The 23,202-nt window shown below is 37.4% G+C and overlaps 1 protein-coding gene across 1 annotated transcript in view; it reads right to left on the bottom strand.

Annotated features, from left to right (window-relative positions):
* The window catches only part of Rbbp5 (retinoblastoma binding protein 5), a 151,283-nt gene that overhangs the window by 87,379 nt on the left and 40,702 nt on the right, over window positions 1-23,202 (bottom strand). The window contains exon 7 of the mRNA XM_067143655.2: window positions 19,860-19,979. Coding sequence (XP_066999756.1) covers window positions 19,860-19,979 — 120 coding nt within the window. The remainder of the gene's footprint in view (window positions 1-19,859; window positions 19,980-23,202) is intronic.

Here is a 23,202-nt window from a genome sequence, read left to right as displayed (position 1 = left end):
GTTTGTCCCTTAATTTATTTTATCTTTTAAACCCACCTTATATATTATTTTATCTTGTAATTTGGTGTTTTGGGTGGGCTTTGATTTTCTTTTGTTCTCCTCATGTTAACGACCTTTGTTGTGTTCTGATTCTGTGATTGGTCGTTTATCTTGTGCTTTAAGCGTGTCTTCGTTGCCATGGCGAACGTGATGGTTTCTGCCTGGGTGATGCCCTGTTGATAGTTCTGTTTGGATGTGTAATTATTTTCCTATCATAAATATTTTGCTCTGGTGAAGCATTTGCTAATTCCTTTTTCCCCTTGCATGTTTTAAACATTTAGTTGCCTTCACTGGGTTTATTTCTTGCCTTTGAAGTTATCCGAGTACCTGATGTTAATTAATTTGTGGGCTAAAATTTGATGCCCTTACGAAAGCTCACTAAACAAAACCTCATCCTAAAATAAGGAATATTTTCTTGAAAAGAAGTCACGTGGGGGATGTTATTGTCCTAACCTCACAGAAATGTTATAATTTCTTACAATTACTATGATTACCATATTGTTTCCTTTTTAAGTTCTTTAAGAAAGACCGCCCGTGTCGTGAAATCATTGAATTCTGATAATCTATTAATTCACTATTTTCCAAGTAAGTCGATAGTTTTGTTTCTTGAAAATGACGATAACCATTTTCGTTATTTATGTTTTATCTAATTGTGATGGGAGACTGGAATGCAGTGGTAGGCCAAGGAAGAGAAGGTAGTACAGCAGGAGAATTTGGATTGGGGCTGGTTGACTTCTGCACTGATCATAATTTAGTCCTTGCCGATACTTGGTTCAAACACCACAAACGACGGCTGTATACGTGGACGAGACCTGGAGACACTGGAAGGTATCAAATAGACTTCATTATGATTAGACAGAGATTCAGAAACCAGGTGTTGGATTGCAAAACTTTCCCAGGAGCAGACGTGGATTCTGACCACAACTTGTTGGTCCTGAAATGCCATCTGAAGTTGAAGAAATTGAAGAAAGGAAAGAATGCAAAAAGATGGGATCTAGACAAGTTGAAAGAAAAGAGTGTGAGGGATTGTTTCAAGGAACATGTTGCACAAGGACTAAATGAAAAGGCTGAAGGAAACACTACAGAGGAAGAGTGGAGAGTCATGAAAAATGAAGTCAGTAGGGCTGCTGAAGAAATGTTAGGAAGGAAGAAAAGATCAACTAAGAATCAGTGGATGACTCAGGAGATACTAGACCTGATTGATGAACGACGAAAATACAAGAATGCTAGAAATGAAGAGGACAGAAAAGAATACAGGCGATTAAAGAATGAAGTGGATAGAAAGTGCAAGGTAGCTAAGGAAGAATGGCTGAAGGATAAGTGCAAGGATGTCGAAGGCTGTATGGTCCTGGGAAAGGTAGATGCTGCATACATGAAAATCAAGGAAACCATTGGAGAAAGGAAATCTAGGTGCATGAATATTAAGAGCTCAGATGGAAAGCCACTTCTAGGGAAAGAAGACAAAGCAGAAAGATGGCAGGAGCATATCCAACAGTTGTATCAAGGTAAAGATATAGATAATTTCGTTCTGGAACATGAAGAGGCTGTTGATGCTGATGAAATGGGAGACCCAATTTTGAGGTCAGAGTTTGACAGAGCTGTGAGTGACCTAAATAGGAACAAGGCACCTGGAATTGATGATATTCCCTCTGAATTACTGACTGCCTTAGGAGAAACCAGCATGGCAAGGTTATTTCATTTAGTGTGCAAGATGTATGAGACAGGAGAAGTCCCATCCGATTTTCAGCAGAATGTTGTTATACCTATTCCCAAGAAAGCCGGTGCTGACAGGTGTGAAAACTACACCATTAGTTTAGTATCTCATGCCTGCAAAATTTTAACACGTATTATTTACAGAAGAATGGAAAAACAAGTTGAAGCTGAGTTGGGAGAAGATCAATTTGGCTTCAGAAGAAATGTAGGAACACGTGAAGCAATCCTGACTTTACGTCTGATCTTAGAGGATCGAATCAAGAAGGACAAGCCCACGTACATGGCATTCGTAGATCTAGAAAAGGCATTCGATAATGTTGATTGGACCAAGCTATTTATGATTCTGAAGATGATAGGGATCAGATACAGAGAACGAAGAATTATCTACAATCTGTATAAAAATCAGTCTGCAGTGATAAGAATCGAGGGCTTTGAAAAAGAAGCAGCAATCCAGAAAGGAGTGAGGCAAGGCTGCAGTTTGTCCCCTCTCCTTTTCAATGTTTACATAGAACAGGCAGTAAAGGAAATCAAAGAGAAATTTGGAAAGGGAATCACAGTCCAAGGAGAGGAAATCAAAACCTTGAGATTTGCCGATGATATTGTTATTTTATCTGAGACTGCAGAAGATCTTGAGAAGTTGCTGAATGGTATGGATGAAGTCTTGGGTAAGGAGTACAAGATGAAAATAAATAAGTCCAAAACAAAAGTAATGAAGTGCAGTCGAACGAAGGCAGGTGATGTAGGAAATATTAGATTAGGAAACGAAGTCTTAAAGGAAGTAGATGAATATTGTTACTTGGGTAGTAAAATAACTAACGATGGCAGAAGTAAGGAGGACATAAAATGCAGACTAGCACAAGCAAGGAAGAGCTTTCTTAAGAAAAGAAATTTGCTCACTTCAAACATTGATATTGGAATTAGAAAGATGTTTTTGAAGACTTTCGTGTGAAGCGTGGCATTGTATGGAAGTGAAACATGGACGATAACTAGCTCAGAAAGAAAGAGAATAGAAGCTTTTGAAATGTGGTGTTGCAGAAGAATGCTGAAGGTGAGATGGATAGATCGAATCACGAATGAAGAGATATTGAATCGAATTGGTGAGAGGAGATTGATTTGGCTAAATTTGACGAGAAGAAGAGATAGAATGATAGGACACATCTTAAGACACCCAGGACTTGTTCAGTTGGTTTTTGAAGGCAGTGTAGGTGGTAAGAACGGTAGGGGTAGACCAAGGTATGAATATGACAGGCAGATTAGAGCAGATGTAGGATGCAATAGTTACATAGAAATGAAAAGATTAGCACAGGATAGGGTGGCTTGGAGAGCTGCATCAAACCAGTCTATGGACTGATGACTCAAACAACAACATGTTATTTTAATTATTTTCCAGAATTAAAACTATTACTTTACTTTAATGTTGAGTTTTCTTTCAATATCTTAAGCAAATCAACACTGAGACAGGTAATACTTCATTCATGGTTCTTTGGGTTGAACGGTGACTATTTGTTGGTAGGTAATGGGTTCATTGCTTGTTTCTAGTGGTATTTATTATGTTGCTTGTGTTTCTGTCTTTGATTTTACTTGACTATGTCCCACCGGTTTAAAGATAGTACCGGCCGGTGCAATTGTGGCTGACAGTATAGTTGATGGCTTTACTATACTACCTGTAATATATTCTGTTACAATTTTCAGATTTATTTCTAGAACTTACGATTGTAATCATGTGGTTAAAAATCAGTTGTATTAGATTGTCACTACATCAGGATGGGACAATGTGTACGTCATTGGGTCATGTGGCCGTTCAAATAAAGCTCTCTCATTGGCTACTCCTATCTTGCCTATCCACAGCCTAAGCTTTCCCCTGACCTTGAGTCAGTCGGCATGTAGCCTGCACCTGATTCATTCCGACTCCTTAGCTGATGTGGTACTTTGAAAATAACTTGTATTATTACTGGTTATCTACCTCAAGATGTTCCATATGTAAAAATTGGCGACGAGGTAAAAGTCATCAAAATGCAGCGAGTGCCAGTGCTTCCTCATGGCAACAAAATGTTTCTCGTGTGTTTTCACAGTGAATGACGCAATATAGAAAAGTCTGTTGTATCGGGCCTCCTTCTGAAGCAACATACTATCGAGTGTGCCTTTCGCTCCATGCCCTTAAACAACAGTTTTTAACTCAATTATATCACGCGGTGTTTTTAATTGGTAATATTGGACCATTTGACAGTTTGGAAGAAACTTGGTCAACCTATGTGGAATGCTTTGAACTTTACATACAGCACGCAATGACATTCCAAATGAAAGGTTAGTACATTCCTCACAGTGATCAGTGTTAAAACCTACAATTTACTGAAAGATTTAATCACCCCTGATAAACCTTCTGAAAAACCCTTTGATACCATTGTTAAAATCATCCAAGACCATCTCATCTCCATCCTAAACCTTCATTTATAGTTGCACGATATAAATTCAGCAGGCGAGATCAACTGGAACATGAGACTGTGTCAGATTATATTGTTCAACTAAAGCAGTTATCCAAGTATTGCAAGTTTGAAGACAAACTTCCTGATTATTTATGGGACAGATTAGTCAGTGGCATCCGTGATGAATCCATCAAGAAACGACTGCTGTCGGAGGAGAACCTCACATTCCAGAAGGCAGAACAGCTGACGATATCGCTGGAAGCAACTGACAAGGATGCAGTGTCCTTGACCTACCACACCACCCCAAGGCTCCAGAAGTTTACAGCACAGCATTCTCCACGCAGCAATGTACCTAACGTGTTATCACGTGTTGTGAAAGTGCCTCAGTGTTTTTGTTGTGGTCATAAAGGTGGGCGTTCTACCGTTATGTGCCGATATTGTGAATATACTTGCAATTTTTGTAGGAAGAAGAGACATTTAGAGAGGGTTTGCAAGTCAAAACATAAGAGTAAGTCTCAGTTTCATGTAAAACCAAACATGCTTACAAACGATCCTTCATTTTCTAAGGGAATTAAGAATCAGCAAGGATACAGACTTAGACCCAACCAGCACTATGTAGTCTTACATGAACCCAATGTTAGTCAAGAAAAATTGTGTGATGAAGTTTATGATATTTCTAACATTTTTCAGTGTGATGAAAATGATCAAATTATTAAGCCTAAGTTAGGTAAAATAACAAAAATTGAGCCCATTAGAGTAAATTTTTTGTTGAAGGAAAGCCAATTAATTTTGAAGTAGACTCTAGTGCTAGCGTGTCTGTTGTTTCTGAAAATTTTTATAAGGCTAACTTAAGTCATGTTTACATTGATTCCCACAGACTTAGTTTTAATTTCCTACAGCAACAAGAAAATCAAGCCTGTGGGGAAGTTAGAAGTAAATGTTAAATATCAATCCCTGGAAAAGAGTTTAGATTTGTATGTTATTAGCAATGGATCTAATCCTCTCATGGGGCGTGATTGGATAAAAGAGCTCCAAGTTGTTATAAGCATTCCCAGCAGTGTAAACAAAGTAAACTTAACAAATGTAAAAATAATGCAGAGTCTAAAATAGTGTAAGACTTATTTAATGAATTTCCAGAGATATTCATTAGTAAATTAGGTTGCTTTAAACGAGACCCAGTAAAACTAAACCTTAAGCCAAATGCAGTACCTAAGTACCATAAACCTAGGTCAATACCATATTCTTTAAGAGAAAAGGCTGAACTAGAGTTGAAAAATTTAGTGGATGAGGAAATTATTTTCCCAGTATCTTCAGGTGAATGGGGCACTCTGATTGTTCCGGTATTAAAAAAGAATCGTAAAATCCGTATTTGCAGAGATTTTAAGGTCACTTTGAACCCCTTCCTAGAAGTCGATAGACTCCCAATACCTAGAATTGAAGACATCTTTGTTGTCTTACAAAAGGGAATTCAGTTTTCTAAAATAGATTTGTCATCAGCTTACATGCAGTTGAGGTTAGAGGAAGAAAGTAAAAAACTATGTACTATAAGTACACATAAAGGGTTATTTGCTTACAACCGTCTTTGTTATGGAATCTCGTCAGCAAAGGGTATTTTTCAAAGAGTTATTGAACAAATACTACAAGGTGTGGCCTCATTCCTTGATGATATTATTGTGACTGGAGCAGACATAGCAGAACATTTGTCAAGATTACGAGAATGTAAACGCCTAAGTAGTAATGAGTTGACTGTTGGTAGAGATAAGTGCAAGTTTTTCTGTGACAGTCTAGAATATTTAGGATATGTCTTAAGTAAAGATGGATTAGCTACAGCCAATGATAAAGTCAAAGCAGTTGTTGAGGCTCCAGTTCCTAGGGATGTTACACAGCTTAAAGGATTTCTTGGTCTTGTGAAATACTATGCTAAATTTATCACCAATGTAGCCACTGTTCTTACACCCTTGTACCAGCTTCTTAGAAAAGATGCAGATTTTCACTGGAATTTAGCTGGTCAAAAATCTTTTGAATTAGTCAAAGAAAAATTAGTTTCGACTAAGGTACTAGCACATTACAACCTTGACTTGCCAATCAAGTTGTCATGTGACGCGTCACCTTACGGCATTGCGAGAAAAAGATGGTACTGAGAGACCAATTTCTTTCGCAAGTAGAGTCTTAAACTCAGCTGAAAAAAGCTACTCTCAAATTGATAAAGAAGCCTTGAGCATTGTATATGGTGTAAAGAAGTTCAATCAGTATCTATGGGGAAGACATTTTACTCTGTGTACAGATCACAAGCCACTTCTAACCATTTTTGGTCCAGAAAAGGGTTTAAAAGCCTTTGCAGCAGGTAGATGGCAATGCTACGCGTTGTTTCTGTCAGGTTATAACTATGACATTCAGTATGTTAAATCTCAATGCCATGGCAATGCAGATGGCTTATCTAGGCTACCAGAATACATAATGGAATCAGACGTTCCCATAAACTTTAATGATATACGTATTGTGCCATTTCACCGTTCTATATTTGCATCAGTAGGAACAAAAATGGCGTTCAAACCATTAAAAGGTCAATGTGAAAGTAATTAGCATCGGTACGAGTCGAAATGATAATCCTTTAAACTGGTAGTCACCGAAAGAACCATTCTTAGAAGGCTGTGTGAAAAGAATGACAGAAGCGGATTATTTAAACTAATTATTAAAAAAAGAGACTTCCATTAGAATACTAGACACAATTCAGCACTACGGCAAATAAGACGGAATCGAGTATAGAAATAGGCCAACTTATCTGTTTCCAAGATCAACTATTGACGGAGAATAAAATCCGCGGCAGCCCGCTCAACGTCAACTGTATAAATTGAAATAACTGCGCGAAATTTAAAGACCAGCAAAAAGGAATCGTCAAGTCTGGTACAACTAATACGTCACGGCTGGACTGGGAAGCTTTATATTTATCTGATACTGCACATTGTAGAGAGCAGAGCCCAACCAGCTGTCAAGTGCAATTCTAATAAGCACGAGAAAATCGCATTCACTCAGCAAGCGAGAGTGTTTACAAATAATAGCACAGTTAGAACTGTTATAGCGAAACTAGACGGCCCAGAGCATATTTATTCTAATATCATTGGCAGTACGAAACGAAGATAAATTGCAGCATGTCAACATTAACTAATACATTGTATTATTCTGTTCCTGACGTATCAGAGATCACTATGATGTTCTAAAAGACCAAGGCAGAGACTACTCCGACTATGGTGGCGCTTTACAAGATTGATGACCCAGGAGGATCGGAAATCAGCTGAGAAGACAAGATGGACCCGATTACCTAAAGCAGAACCATGGAGCGAGGCCTACCATTCCCGATGACCAACAGCGAGATGGCAAACAGGGCCCAATAAGCAAAGTTAAGTCCCCTATGAGTCGTTTTTCGTAAGTAGAAACCTTTATTTTTGGCTATGTGTGATATGATTTGTGACATTGTGCGTGCGTATATAATATTGAAGTGTAATTACATGGAAGTAGGTATTCATCTGAAGTTACTGTTAATCCCATATATAGGCGTAAAATACCAGTGAAAGCCGTTCGCAAATTTATCAATGTGGTGTGAGAGAAAGTAATAGTTATTTTTAATCGATATCAGTGAAGTGTTAGAGTATAATATGAATGTCAATATACATGTGTGATGGCTTTATCGGAATAGCAAGCGTGGAGATCGTATTTAGGGAATGTTTACGACGAAGTATAGTAGTACAGCTTAGTATTGTGATACACTTTTCTTTGATACTATGACGGTAAGGATAATGTTTTTTTATATGTGAAGGTTATGGCACATATGTAGCGTATTTAATGAGATGAGTGCTTGAGATGCACTAATATGAATGGTACGTGATATTTTGAAGTGATAAATGGTGAATGAAGAAATAATATAAGCGTATGTTAAGTTGTGATGGTGATATTTATTTTTATTTGGAAGGTTGGTCATAGTAGTCTTCTGAGAGATGATAGTATGTGTAAATTACGGATGCTGAGGTATATATTGAAACGTACTGTTTTCAATTGCTGTTTGTATTCCCAGATACACAAAATAGGTTAGGATACGATCTCAATGCCATCAATACAGAGTTGTTTGAGTATGTAGGATCATCAGATGAGCCAAGAGGCGAATAACGTTAATATTTAGGCCTTCACCGAGTTATTTATGATCATTTTCAAGTACTCTCACACATGGTAACCTAATTCATGATTTTATGGGAGCAGTTTGACACATCACTGGTGACTTAGTCATTCATATATGGATTTTTGGATGAAGGTAGAGTCTTCTAACATGTGAATTTTTCCACTTATGATATAATTTGTTGGAAAGTTAATTAAATACCCTTAGCAATGCTACATTCAGCCAGATACACACTTAAATTGAATTTCAACCATGGATTAAGATAATAATTAAGTGAATTAACCACATAAGCCTTATGATAGAATTAATTTGAAATCAATTACGACTTACAGTGGACCTGAATTTGCTTATATGGAGATCAGACCCTATGAAATATGAAATATACAAGCAAATTTTCAAACATATGAGTTAACTGAAGTCCTCAGAAAACAGACATTGCTTTCCCATACGATTTTCTACTGTGTATGGACACAGATGTTAAGTTTAGCAAAGTGACATTCGTTTCACTAGTCATATGTGAGATAAAGATTAAATAATAGAATTTTAAGTAATTTTGAGGAGCAATCCAGCTCATTGAGAAGAGATTCCAGATCTTAATTAATTATTTATTTGGTTATTTTCACTGCATTTTACATTCTATTTTGAAACTATAATCTGAAATGATGTATATAGTAGGGAGTATAATTTTCTTTTCATTTTTAACCAATTGGATGCATCTAATTCTTTCAACTATATTTAATATGTTTCATTTGATTTATATATTTTAATTTTTCTTTTTCATTTGATTTCTACGAACATTACCTAACTAAGACTTAGTATTTCGACAGGCCAGAGTTAATGAATCGATGATTAAGGCCTAGTTTTCAACTACTTGTTACGGGTTTTTCCAAACCTATTTTTCTTTATTTCAACGTAATCGCAACGCATGGAGATGTTTAGAGCATTATGAAGCTGTCTACGTTATACGAGGCAACTTTTAATGATATTTTACATGACATTTACTTGATACTTAGACTGAATTGTCAATAAAAGCCGAGTAGTGAAACTATATAATTCTTTTAATGCCTACTTAGTATAAGAACTAGATATAAGGCTGTAATGACTCATTTTCTGATTGCGATTTCATTAGCAACACGTACGAATCACTTGAAATATCGTAGTAACCTGGAATTTACGATTAATTACGGCGACGTGCGAGTATGGTATCCGACTAATAGCGTGTTGGAGACGTCCTTCTGCGTAGGTTGGGATTTGCCATAGACCATCGGCGTACTTTCTCAAGCGGAACCCACAACCCAGCAACATTAATCAGATAGAATTGTTTATTAAGAGCTAGTCTGGAACTCATGTATCCTCACCTGGACGCAGGAACGGTGCAGTATTGAGACCCAAAAAGACCAGGAGTTGTGTGCTGTATGGATGGCCTACTACGCCAGATCCAACTTTAAGCAACTTTGTTAAAAGGCAAGCTGAGCTAACTGTAGAACAAGGAATTTTGATGTGGGGCTACAGTCGTAATTCCAAGGTCCTTGAGAAAGTCCTTGTTAAATGAATTACACAGTGGACACCTTGGGGTAGTTAGAATGAAATCATTAGCTAGATCGTACTTATAGTGGCCTTCAATTGATAAGGACATCGAGGCCATAGCCAGCAGTTGTTCAGAGTGTCTTGCCCAGCGAGAAAGTCCTAATAGAAGTACACTTCATGTATGGGAATTTCCACCGAGTGTATGACAAAGAATTCACATAGATTTTTTTAGGACCTTTTAAAGGAAAACTGTATTTACTGTAATTGTAATGGACGCTCATAGCAAATGGTTGGAAATTGAAACAGTTCACTCAACTTCAGCTAAGCAAGTCATTGAGAAATTGCGTCCTGTATTTTGTAGATTTGGTCTTCCCGAACTCACTGTTAGTGATAATGGCCCTCCCTTTTCCTCCGAAGAATGTTCTCGATTTTTGAAACAAAACGGGATAAGGCAAACGTTGATAGCACAATACCATCCTGCTTCTAACGGGCAGGCTGAGAATGCAGTTAAAACTGTTAAAAAAGTTTCAAATGTGCAATTTTTGAAAATGAAGATATAAATTTAGCTGCGAGTAGATTTTTAATAGCTTATCGTAACACTGTACATAGCACTACTGATGAAACTCCTGTTAAGCTGATGTTCAATCGTCCTTTGATAACTAAGTTGGATTTGATTAGACCTAATTTGCAGAAAGCTGTAGCAAATAAACAGGACAAACAAATAACTAATGCAGGAGGTAGTTACACTAGACAATTAACTATAGGACAACTGGTATTAGCTAAAGACTACAGAGGAAGATATAAGTGGGTAGAAGGTAGGGTTATACATAGACTAGGCCCAGTTACGTATTTAATTCAACTTGAGTCTGGGTTGACTTGGAAAAGACATATAGACCAGCTAATAGGGTTACAGTCAGGGCCCGTTGTTTTTAGCACTGACCGCTGTAGGGCTAATCCTTTACAGCGAGGGACGTCACAGTTAGTTGACTCTCCCTCACTGACCACTCCTCAGATGACACCAGCCTCTGAGTGCAAACAAAGTTCTCCTACTTCTCGCTCCCTGCCTCCTCCATCACAACCTGCATCACCACCACGTCATAGTCCAGTTGCAGCTAGCAGACAATCTCTGCAACCCTGACAGCTAACGGGCACGTCACTTGTCTCAACTAGACGCTATCCAATTCGAGACAGGAAATCTATTGTAAGGTTCAATTCAGAGTAGGTCACTGTTTTGTATTGTATAGTATTGTATAGCAAGAGAATATGTTCATTTGATTTTTTCAAATTGTATGGTTGTTTATGAATCATACACAGACATTTAGTTACATAATCACTTTTTATATTTAGTATACATTGGTGTGTTTTCTGTGTTTTCTAATGAATGCATATGATACTACATTGGCCTGATCTGTTGTAGTCAAGATCTTAAGGAGGAAGGAATGTAATATATTCTGTTACAATTTTCAGATTTATTTCTAGAACTTACGATTGTAATCATGTGGTTGAAAATCAGGTGTATTAGATTGTCACTACGTCAGGATTGGACAATGTGTATGTCATTGGGTCACGTGGCCGTTCAAATAAAGCTCTCTCTCATTGACTACGCCAATCTCACCTATCCACAGCCTAAGCTTTCCCCTGACCTTGAGTCAGTCGTAATTTAACCTGCACCTGATTCATTCCGACTCCTTAGCTGATGTGGTACTTTGAAAATAACTTGTATTATTACTGGTTATCTACCTCAAGATGTTCCATACTTAAACAAGATAATGCTGCAAATAGGGTAGTTGCAGTACAGAAGTCAAATATCCGCCAAGTTCCAGTGTAGCACTCTCACGTAATCTGGCCATAAGTGACATGGTAAAGAACAATTTCCCTTTATATAACCTTTTGGCTACCTGCTCAAATATTGTCAAGTATTTCTCAAGTAAGTATGTCACATCAGAAGTAAAATTAAGTTTAGGGCTGTAAGTTATGAAATTGTTAAACACAATTTATTGCCGAAATATTGCCTTTTTTGCAATACTGCTAGTATTTGCTTTCTGATATTTCTTCTAATCAAAATACTGTTGCAAGTCATAAATTAAAACACCAACAGTTAGAGTCCAGTAAGAAGCCACTCCGGCATATTCAGTACTGTTCAACCCGATGGAACAGTCAAGTTGCTATGTTGTGCTGTCTCCTTGAGGTAAAGGACCAACTAATAGTGGCTCAGTAGGAACTTGTGAATGCGCTGCAAGCACTGCAGATGAGAATTACGAATACACTCTAATGTACTGAAAATCCCGTCTTTTTGTAACATCTGAACATAATTTATGACCTCAAATATTTCCAGGTAATAAATGGTTGATCTTAAGGAGTGCATAGCTATTCTAGACCCATTTGAAACATGTTATTTGGAGAACTAGACATCACGTGTTCTCATGTGATCCCTTTGGTGCAAGGGTTATCTATCACTCTTTCTACAGAAATAGAAAAGCCAGCTACTACTGTGGTCCAAAAAAATGGTCTTCAAAGCAAGTCTGGAGACTGTAACAAGGTGATTTTTTGCATATGGAACTCATTTTGTGACAAGGATGGCAACTTTTCTTGATCCAGTGATGGACTGATGGATTTTGAATACATTATCATGCAATAGAAGCATGTCAACAGGTTAATGCGACTGTCTTTAATGGATCAACAGCACAATGTGTTCACTGTCTATATATTCCTTTAGTTAAACAAAACATGTAACCAACTATATTTCAGGTTGAAGTGGAGCTAAGAACTATAATACAAACGCATGATGGGTAGCAAGCAGCAGCAGTAAGTTCTACATTATTGGAAGAAAGACCTGTTGCAAGCAGAAATGAATGCAGATGTGATCTCTTAAAGTTTTTGTATAAAAAGTTGGCCCTGAAGCAACATGTTGCAATGCCTATGTTGAATACCCCAATACCCCTAATACAGTACGTGGAATTAGAGCCAGAGCATAGTATGATTGACCCGCCAAGTACTGGGATCAGATGGAGAACCAATCTAATCTAACTTGCTCCATAAAGGAGCAGTACCTTTGTAGAAGTACCTCTGTATTCCAGCTACCTCTGTCCCAGTAGAAAGAATGTTTTCTGTTGCCATACAAATAATCACAGCAAGAAGGAATTCTCTATCGCCCGAACGAACAAACACTTTGCTTTTCTTACATGGAAACTCTAAATATATGTTCAAGTAAATTATGTAGCAATGAACTTAGTTTCTTACTGACTGAAATGTTTATTTTTTATTTATAGCTGTGGCTGTAAATGTATTTACATTCAGACTGCCTTTTTTGTAATAAACTTCCCTTTAATATACCAAAAATAGAATTAATTATTGTTACATTAACTGATGTATCGTATTATACAAAATACCTTCTTCATTCAAAATAGCACTATTGCATCTGTTTCTTAAAAATGGTATTATATGTTACAGTCTAATGGCTTGGCTGCTTGACATATGACTTACAGTATTTCATACTAAAACAAACTACAGTAAAACCTCGTTAATTCGAAGTCGTTGGGACTCAAAAATCGGACTTTGAATTACGTGATTTCGAATTAACCGCCAATTCACAATTCAGAAGTACCAACCCTTGCCGCGTTCTAAGGCCCGTTACTGCATGCAGTTAACCTTGAATCACAGTTTATACCTTTCAAATGCCATGAAAAAAGAAATATTTCCAAACTTTATCCAAAAATGTGCATTTACAGTATTCAAATAATGCACTTGCATATCTCACTGGCAAATATAACCTCACGCAACGAAAGAAAGAAAGGAAAAAAAAAAAAGCACGATTCAAAGACGAGGAGAAATCTATGCTGGCTCCCATGTGCAAGTGCTTTATTCATTGGAGTACTATACTGTGTGCATTTTAGATGCCTTGTATTTACACAGAAAGTACCCGATGCCCTTAAAATCAAACTTTCCTATGACTCTATCCTTGTACAATTTCCCGCCATGGCACTTCTCTCGTACTTCAGAAATGTAAACACTTGCCGCGTCACAAAGTATTCTAAGACCCGTTAATACATGCAATCACCTCGATTCACAGTTTAAACCTTCCCAATGCCATGGAAAAACTATTTCCGAAATGTATCCAACAAGGTGCATTTACAATGTTCAAATAATGCACTTGGATAAATCACTGACGAACATAACCTCACGCAACGAAAGAAAAAAATCACACAATTCAAAGACGAGGATAAATTATGCTGGTTCCCCTGTGCAAATGCATTATTTTTTGGATATCTGTACTGTTTGCATTTTTAGATGCTTTGTACTGGGATGGAAAGTGCCCGACGCCCTTAAAACATTGTAGCTTATCGAACTTTCTATGATGAGGGGATAAAGTTTCTCGCTTCCATGTGCACTGCAACTGCAACACACTACAATGACCATCATCCCCGACCCTTGTACGATTCTCCGGCTGGCACTTTATCCTTTAAAACCATAGGACCGTTTGGGCTCGCATTAAAATAAAGCAATGCAGTTTCATCGGCAATGACAGTATTGTTCGGTGCCTACGAATTTATTATATGAGCCAAGCTTTTTCGTCAACTGTCGGCATCGCCAGTGTTCGCGCATTCTGTTTTCCCGCACACTGCCTGTTGCGTGATATTACGGTGTTCCTTAAAAGGTTGAATACAGGCCAGAATAAAGTGTAGCTTCCACCGAAGTCCCAGTCAACATCCATGGCTGTGACAATATAGAAGTTGCTGGGGTATGGGTAGTGCTGAGTAATGACATTCAGAGCATGACTAGTGCATCTGAGTGTTATGAAAGGTGCTGCTCATAGGGTCAGTCATGCTGCAATAGTACTTTCTGACCCAGTGAGGAAAGCAATGGCAAACTACCTCACTCCCCATCTTGCCTAGTACGCCTCATTTTGGTGCTGCCATTGGTTTGGGGGGTTTGCGTGTAACTGCATAACCTTTGGTGGTGCTATTTGAGGATCCAACCAGCCTCTGGGCTGATGACCTAACAGACAGACAAAAGAATTCCAATTTCATTCAACTTGGCAATCACGAAGCGCACTGTAGACCCACCAAAATGAGTGTAAGTGCGGAAAGCTACCCCTCCACGTTCCGGAACACGCGTTCTATTATGACGCGGATAAATTTCGAGTTGAAATTACTCTGTAACATACTATTGTTTTAAAATGTAAATTAAACAATTTAAATAACATGCAAAATTGTATGTCATGTTTCCGGGAACGAGAGCTTCTTCGAATTACGTGGGATTTTGAATTAACCGATTTCGAATTATCGAGGTTCTACTGTACTCCACTCCTACCGCTCCTTTATTTGCACAACGGTATAGCAAAGGAAGCAGAGGCAACAGAGGTAATCGGAGATACCGATTCATGAAGCGCTGTGTAACATCACTGGAATTGCTCCTTCAGACATCTGCCACAATGATACATGTTGGTCAAAGCAGCCTTGAGCCGAAAAGAATTCTTGTGGTCCACTTTATGGTCACATGACTGCATATTAGTAATTTAAATTATAAAACAGATTTCCTGCATCACTAAAAGCACCACAATCAACCCTAAACTAGGAACATCCAGCTGTATAAGCAAAGATGTGTAGTGATCATAAATTGATTTAACTACAATATTTGCTCACATCATTTTCACACTCTCAATTATGAAATGGAAACTTGTGGGGAGAGAAATAAAAATTTCCTTTTTTCTTCCATGCTTATGCAGACGTTTCCCATCATCAATATGTTTTCTATTTATTATTTACCAAAACGCACTGTCGTAAAAGTAACTATTGTATCAGTGGCCAGTTATCAGTTTGTAGGCAGTAACTGAGAAGCGTAAGTGGCAACACTGCAGTAACGGGACTGTTCAACAAGCTACACATAGTTTTGGTCTATGCATGCATCACTAGTACGCTTGTAATAACCATGTGGGAGATATGCGCTTGGTCTATAACATGTACCAGTCTCTAAACTAATTATTTTTCACATATAAGTGAGCAATAGTTAACTCTTATTCCTAAACAGAATACAAATGTTACTGGTCCACCAATTCTATATTTCATTAGACTATTTACATTTTACTCACTGGAGCCATCTTCAGGTAGTAAATACAGTGGAACCTTGATTATCCCTTCCTAGAAACTACGCCTTCCCACATTATTCGTTCAAATTACGTGGTCCCGCGAGCATCCCAATTAAATCATGTTTTAAAAATCCTGCATTATCCGTTCCTCCAGAAACTATTTCCCACATCAACTATAGAGAAATTTTGGTCCCATCAATGCTAAATCCTTGATCAAGCATTTTACAAGAAACAGTACATATCTCGCAAAAGGATGGCTACAACATACCTGTGGATCTTGGGGTTAAAATCCTGTTATTGCAGTAATTAGAACAAGTACTGTACTGGGAAAGCAATCGGCGGTGAACTTGCATAAGGGACCATCTTAGCATTGCATTCAGGTGGTATTATTTAGGAAAAACTCAAAAATCATAAAGCAGAGAGTGGCCGCAACAATAAGAACGAGACAGAGTGAATTCTGACTGCTATACTTAAAGAAGGAATGAGTTTGATCAAATGTTTGTGCTTATAAATTACCTACATTATGTCCAGGGTTAGATGTTTATTTTTGACTATTTTTTTATTGTATTACCGAACAGGTTATTGGTACCTCTCTCGGGGCATTATAAAGTCACTGGGCTTTCAGGCACGAATTGAAAATGCTCCTCCCTAACACAAATCTAGTATTTTAATTTTATTGGATACGATTATGTTAATAATAATAATAAGGTTATTTGCCTTTACGTCTCACTAACTAGTTTTACAGATTTTGGAGACGCCAAGGTGCTGGAATGTAGTCCCACACGAGTTCCTTTATGTGCCAATAAATCTACCGACACGAGGCTGATGTATTTGAGCCCCTTCAAATACCATCGGACTGAACCAGGATCAAACCTGCCACGTTGGGGGTCAGAAGGCCAGCGGTTCAACAATCTGAGCTACTCAGCCTGGCTACGAATATGTTCTCAAGACCAGAACAGATATCGCAACTTACATATATAAAACCATGGGATTGCCCATTACCGTTTTGGTCCTAATAAAAGACAGGGATTTTTACGTTTATGTTGCTGAGACAAAAAGTTAACCCTCTTGGTTTTAAGGCCACGATATATCCTCATCCATGTCTGGTGCGAAGACTGCCAGGGTAGCAATACATCAGCATCCACTGAAAGCTCGAATAAGTTCTACAATTCCTTGTTAGACGGCACAATGTGCTGAACTAAGCTAGCTAGATCTCAACCTTCATTTACTCATAGAGTTCACGCCGTGTTTCTTGTTTACATGAAAATAAAGTTTAGTTATGTTGTTGAACACAAATTACCTGAGGATGCCCATTGGGATCCCAGGTTACAATGTCAATCGAATTTTAAAACATCAAAAAGTGGAAATGTTGAGAACAATAATTTGCACGCACATTAACACATTACTGTAACACATTCTGAACACATTAAGATCTTTCGAAGTAATCTCCAAGGCAATCAACTGTTCGCTACCAATGATGAGGAAGACAACCAATACCATCTGCTGCTCTATTGTCCAATCTGGCAACCTCACGTCACACTATGTTGACTAGGTCTTCTCGTGTACGGATGCATCCCCCACGCAATGGAGCTTTCAATTTCGGTATCAAGTCGAAACTGCATGGTTTCAGATTGGGAGAGTAGGGAGGATGCTCTAGTACAGGGATGGCAAACCTATGACACGCGAACACGACTTCTGTGGCACGTCACACAACATACTAACATATTTGAATGTTTTTAACACGTAATAAATACGTCGTAAACCTAAGAACACAGCATCTTAAACATTATGCGTTAATAAAGGATTATTTCACCATTAAGTCTATGGCCATATTTTTTACCAATTTTAGTAGGTTAAATCAAAAGTACACCCTATTCTTAAAAAAATCCTGTTTTTAAAATGTAATTTTCAGTGATGTTTGCAAAATAAAATAATGAAACATACAGTCGAATGGGTTTATATGTAATTAAATCTAATACCGAAATAAAGTCAAATAAGAGGTTTCAGGATGATATTGAAGGAAAATAACCAATGGCACACTAGACAGTAAAAAGTAATAAACAAGACATTAATTGACATGCTAGTAGGAAAAGGTTTGCTATCCCTGCTTAGTACGTCCCATCTCCAGCACTGTAAATGGGTCTGAATGATGTTTGCCATATCGGGTGTTGCATTAACGTGAAAGATGATTACAATATCCAAGAACTTGGGACATTTATTCCCGACGGTGTGACGTAGGTTATTCTACAAATAAGAGTCGTACTAAGCTGCATTAACAGTCTGGCCATGGGGGACAAAATGACACAAAATAAATCCTCGAATATCATTCGCTTAATGACCATTAACTTTACCAGAGATGGATTTTGACGGACTTTGTGTTTTCACGGCGATCTGGATTACGCCATTCTGCAGACTGGCAACTGGCAATGCTCTTGTTCTTCAGCATAATGTCTCCTTCACTTTCATATCGCTCCAGGTTCACACGTAACGTCACCACTTCAGTTGTTCTGTTAGTGCATGTGGCACCCATTTCGCAGCAATTTTATGCATATGCAGATCGTGCCATAAAATTTTATGTACAGCTGCCTGGTTAATACCTGTTTCTATTGCCAACTCCTGTAGAGACAATCACCTGTCGTTCTCTAAGCAATATTCTATCACGGCATGCGAAACATCGGTACGAACAGTCCTAGGACGTCCCGTACTAGGTTTGTCGGCACTTCATACTCATTCACTTCGGAAAGCTGCTACCCATCTTGGAACAGTTCTGTAAGGCAGAACACGACCTCCAACAGCATCTACGGGTTGTGCGTAGCATTCTCTTACTTTTTGCATGTGAAGCACTGCTACTTTTACGTATGCACATTGTTCTGGTCGATTCACATCCATACTTGACAAACTACAAACATCAACAATGCGCCGACTGACTTGTGCGCGCATCCCTCTTCTTTTGTTTTGAATATCTACACCATCTAGTGGCATCTATTACTATGTATCCTAATGTAAATGTTGCATATCAAAAAATCTGGATTGCGGTCCGGGATTTCATGGAAAATTAGTTGCCATGACTTAGTAAGTGACCCATGTACACAGAATGTAGTCAGCAGGTTGTTAGTATACTGTAGAAGTATTTTTTGAAGCTTTTTGTGTGTGAGGTTTAGTTTAAAGTAGCTGTATCATAGTGTATCATATGTAAATAAAATCTTCGTGAACATTTTTTCATTATGGTCATGTCAACATCTCGGCTAAATGAGGGTGATATTATTTAGACGATTATATAACAGCACAAATTATTCAGTACCATAGTAAAAGTTAACATTATTACCAACAATATTATTAATGCAATGTTAATAATGTGTTTTCTGTTATATCCTATCATATGATGGCTGACATAACCTCAATTTTTACTACATCTAATGATTATTTCTTATATATTTTCTCTCAATAAATATGAAACTATTGCATACACAAGGCTCAGATCATGCAGAGATGTGAACAATTATACTGTCTTTAAAATGAAATTGTGCATGTGATCCAAAGTAGGACAAGCTTAAGTATTACTTAATTTAAAATTACATTTTTCTAAAAAAATATTAAAATTATTCAATAATTTTCAAACAACTTCATACAAATATATGGCCATGAACATTCCCCCCCCATATGTTTGTTGTTTCTGCTATGTCTGTGAGTTTTCTTGTAATATTTGTAATGTAAATATTTTTAGAAAATACTGTGAAATTTCATAAGAACAAAGCTGACAGTCTTCAAGCATATCACCCAAAATGACCTGAGAGCAAGATGGTTAAAACTCATTACTTTTTGAGCTATAAGTTAGTTTCATATTGAGTATGGAAATGTATTAATTTTCTTTGCTAAATATAAAAAGTATCACACATTCACCTACTTGTTGACAAGATCTTGCAATTTTTGTATAGGCTCAGGTTCACCATCCTTGCCGCATGCTAGTACTTCCTGACTGTCATATACTCTGATGACTCTATCAGCAGTATTCACTAAAAAACAGCTGAAAAACAATTTCCTTTAGATGAATAAATATAGCTTAAAATACACAATACATTACATAAATCAGTCAAAAATTAATAATTAACAACTATGAGTATACTGTCAAACACTGAAAACATATTTCAGTCTGAGAGCAGTTTTATAATGTTACATCCTTTACAATGTCATCAACTCTTCAGTCAGTACATCAATTCTTAATTCACAGAAAAGGTTTGAGGAGTCCATAGTTATCAGCCACATACAGTGGCTTGCATTATTGTGAAGTCTACGGTTTGGGACTAGGATTAAGATTAGGGTCCCAGAACATAAAATAAGGTGTGTGAAAATATTGGAAGGAAAACAACTCACCTACAATAGCTAGTTTTAGAAACACGATTCAACCCTTGTATCTTGATAAGGTAGTGCCCCCCAATCCTACCATTAGACACGAGTAAACATGCTCTACTATAAAAGCATGTGCAGTAAATAATGATTCAAGCAAAACAAACGCCATGGAGCTACAGCCCTGATGGGCCTTGGCCTACAAAAGTGACCATTGCACAGACCATCGGCATGGCAGATTACAATGTGATGTAATCTGTGCGAAAAATAATTGCATGAGTTACTGCTGAAAAGAATGGATAGTGATGAAAGGCAACAATCATGAAATGTTCAAATTAAAAGCATATAAGGAAGCTATTTAGGTTCGAAATTAATCAAGAAAATCAAGCTGAAAAAATAAAGGAAGGTTTCGTCATCCCATGGGATTCAATTCATATGAAAGCTATGAAATTGGAGACCAAAATGGAGCTACCAATGAAAAATAGAAACTCAAAGTCAGTGAAAGGAGATATACCCGAATGATAAGAGTGACCTTGTTCTGCAGCAAAGAACCAAATTTATGCACTCCTGTTTCATTCACTCACGCAGAAACCTTTCGGGGTACCAGTGCTGTGTTATTTAGTAATGAAAAAAAAAAAAAAAAGAATTTCATCACACTTGGACACGTCGGTAATGCTGATTAAACCCTAAAAAATTTGGAAATACAGTATAGTCAATTACAGTGTGTGGCAAAACTCTCTCTGTAGCAAGATGGTAGCACATTCAGTTACACTCAGTTGCTTTGGCAACAGGCCCCACTAAACTTAACAACATATATACATTTATTGGGAAAGAAATGTACAAAAATTAAATTAAACTGAGCAGAATTACTTACTAGTACTAAAGGAGATGCTAGAAATGTCGTCCTTGCTGCTGAAGGCACGGTTCGACTCCTTTGCACCTGCTTTCAAACGCTTTGAGTAGGGTTTCCTATGTAAATGAGTTTATCTGATTGGTGATTTCTCCCTTAAGTTCATCAACTGTATTCAGGTTATCTATATATAACAGGCAATGTCCACACTGATTGTCAATCAATGCCCAGGTGAAATTACTGCACATAAAGAAATTAAATTTTGGAGATACATTTCTACTACACCATAGGCATCCACTAAGAAAGGATTTCAAAACATTCCACCTCTAAGGGGATGAAACGAAGAGAAAACCCTAAAAACCCAAATATTCGTTACTCCAAAACTGTTCACTGGGCAAGTTGAATTTTCACTCTATGATAACTCAGTTATGTACTAGATGTTAAATACACAAGTTTAGAAAGAAAATTCAGCCCTTAAGGGTTGAATGGGGATTAATACCCGAATACAAAAATAATCATTTCTCTGAAGGTGTTTGACATATGAGGCTGAAATTTCCCATGATGGTTCCTCCTGTATGTCTTAGATTTTAAATAGAAAGCGTTTTTGAAACAATACACCCCTAAAGGGGCTTTGATTAGGGGTGAGGCCTGATGACAAATATTAATTTCTCTCAAACCAGTTGATATACGAGCTTGAAATTTCACTTAACGATTGCTCCTATATATATTTTAAATAAAAGTGGTCTTAAAACAATACACACTTAAGAGGTTTTAACCACGAGGGTGAGATCTGAAGACAAATATTCATACCTCTGAAACTGTTTGACATAGGAGGTTGAAATTTCACGTGATGGTTTCTCCTATATGTCTTATTTTAAATTTTAAAAATGGCCTTTAAACAATACAACCCTAATGGGGTTTGACTAGGGGTGAGGACCGATGACATAAACATTAATTTCTCTCAAACCGTTTGACATACAATTAGATTTTAAATAAAAATTGGTCTTAAAACAATACACCCTTAAGGGGTTTTAACTGGGAGGGTGATATCTGAAAACATAAATATTCATATCACTGAAACCTATAGACATATGAGTTTAAATTTCCACATGATAGTTGCTTCTGTATGTCTTAGATTTTAAAGTAAAAGTGGTCTTAAAATAATATATCTTTATGGAGTTTGTGATTGAGGTCTGAAGCCTGATGACAAAATTATTAATTTCTCTGAAACTGCTTGGCATCCTCCTCCTCCGCCTTTCCCCTTATCCAGCTCTGACTGCTTGACATATGAGTTTAAATTTCACATTATGGTTACTCCTCACTATCTTAGATTTTAAATAAAAATTTGTTTCGACTGTTGCTACTAATCACAAACCTATTTGGTACCTAACATAGTGGTACTACACACAAGTAAAAGCAACCCATGGTGATCCCCGCGTGGTGGTATTAATCACAAGTAGTTTCATGGTTCTAATACAATCATCCACTGATCGCCACTTTTAGTCACCTCTTACAACAAGCAGGGGATGTCGTGGGTGTATTCTTCGTCTGTGTTCCCAACCCACAGGGGGTTCCAAAAATACGAATATGATTTCCTTGTTCCTTTCCAGATGTTTTTCCATTATCGTTCACACTGTAAATATCAAGGCTGCTGTTGATCTATTCAGTCTAAAGCTATATTGTTCTTCCTCTAACTGTGTTTCTGTTATATCCCTCAGTCTTTTGTCTATGACTTTCTCCATTATTTTTAGCCCATGTGATAATAGGGTTATACCTCTATAATTTTCACATTTCTTCCTATTTCCTTTCTTGAACAGTGGTAAAATGCTTCCTTGGCGCCAATCTTCAGGTATCCTTTCATCCTTCCATATGGCATTGAGGGCTCGGTATAGCCACTGTAGTCCAATGCTTCCTGCTGCCCTTAATCATATCAGCATTGAATTCGTCTTTTCCACTTGCTTTACCTTTGATCATTGCTTTCACTGCCCTTTCAAATTCCAACCATGTTATCGGGTTCTCTTCTTTTCCTCCATCTATTATTACCATTTTCTTA

Source organism: Anabrus simplex, chromosome 1 (genome assembly GCF_040414725.1).
Source record: "Anabrus simplex isolate iqAnaSimp1 chromosome 1, ASM4041472v1, whole genome shotgun sequence".
NCBI classification, from domain to species: Eukaryota; Metazoa; Arthropoda; class Insecta; order Orthoptera; family Tettigoniidae; genus Anabrus; species Anabrus simplex.
This window is presented reverse-complemented; position numbering and strand designations above follow the sequence as displayed.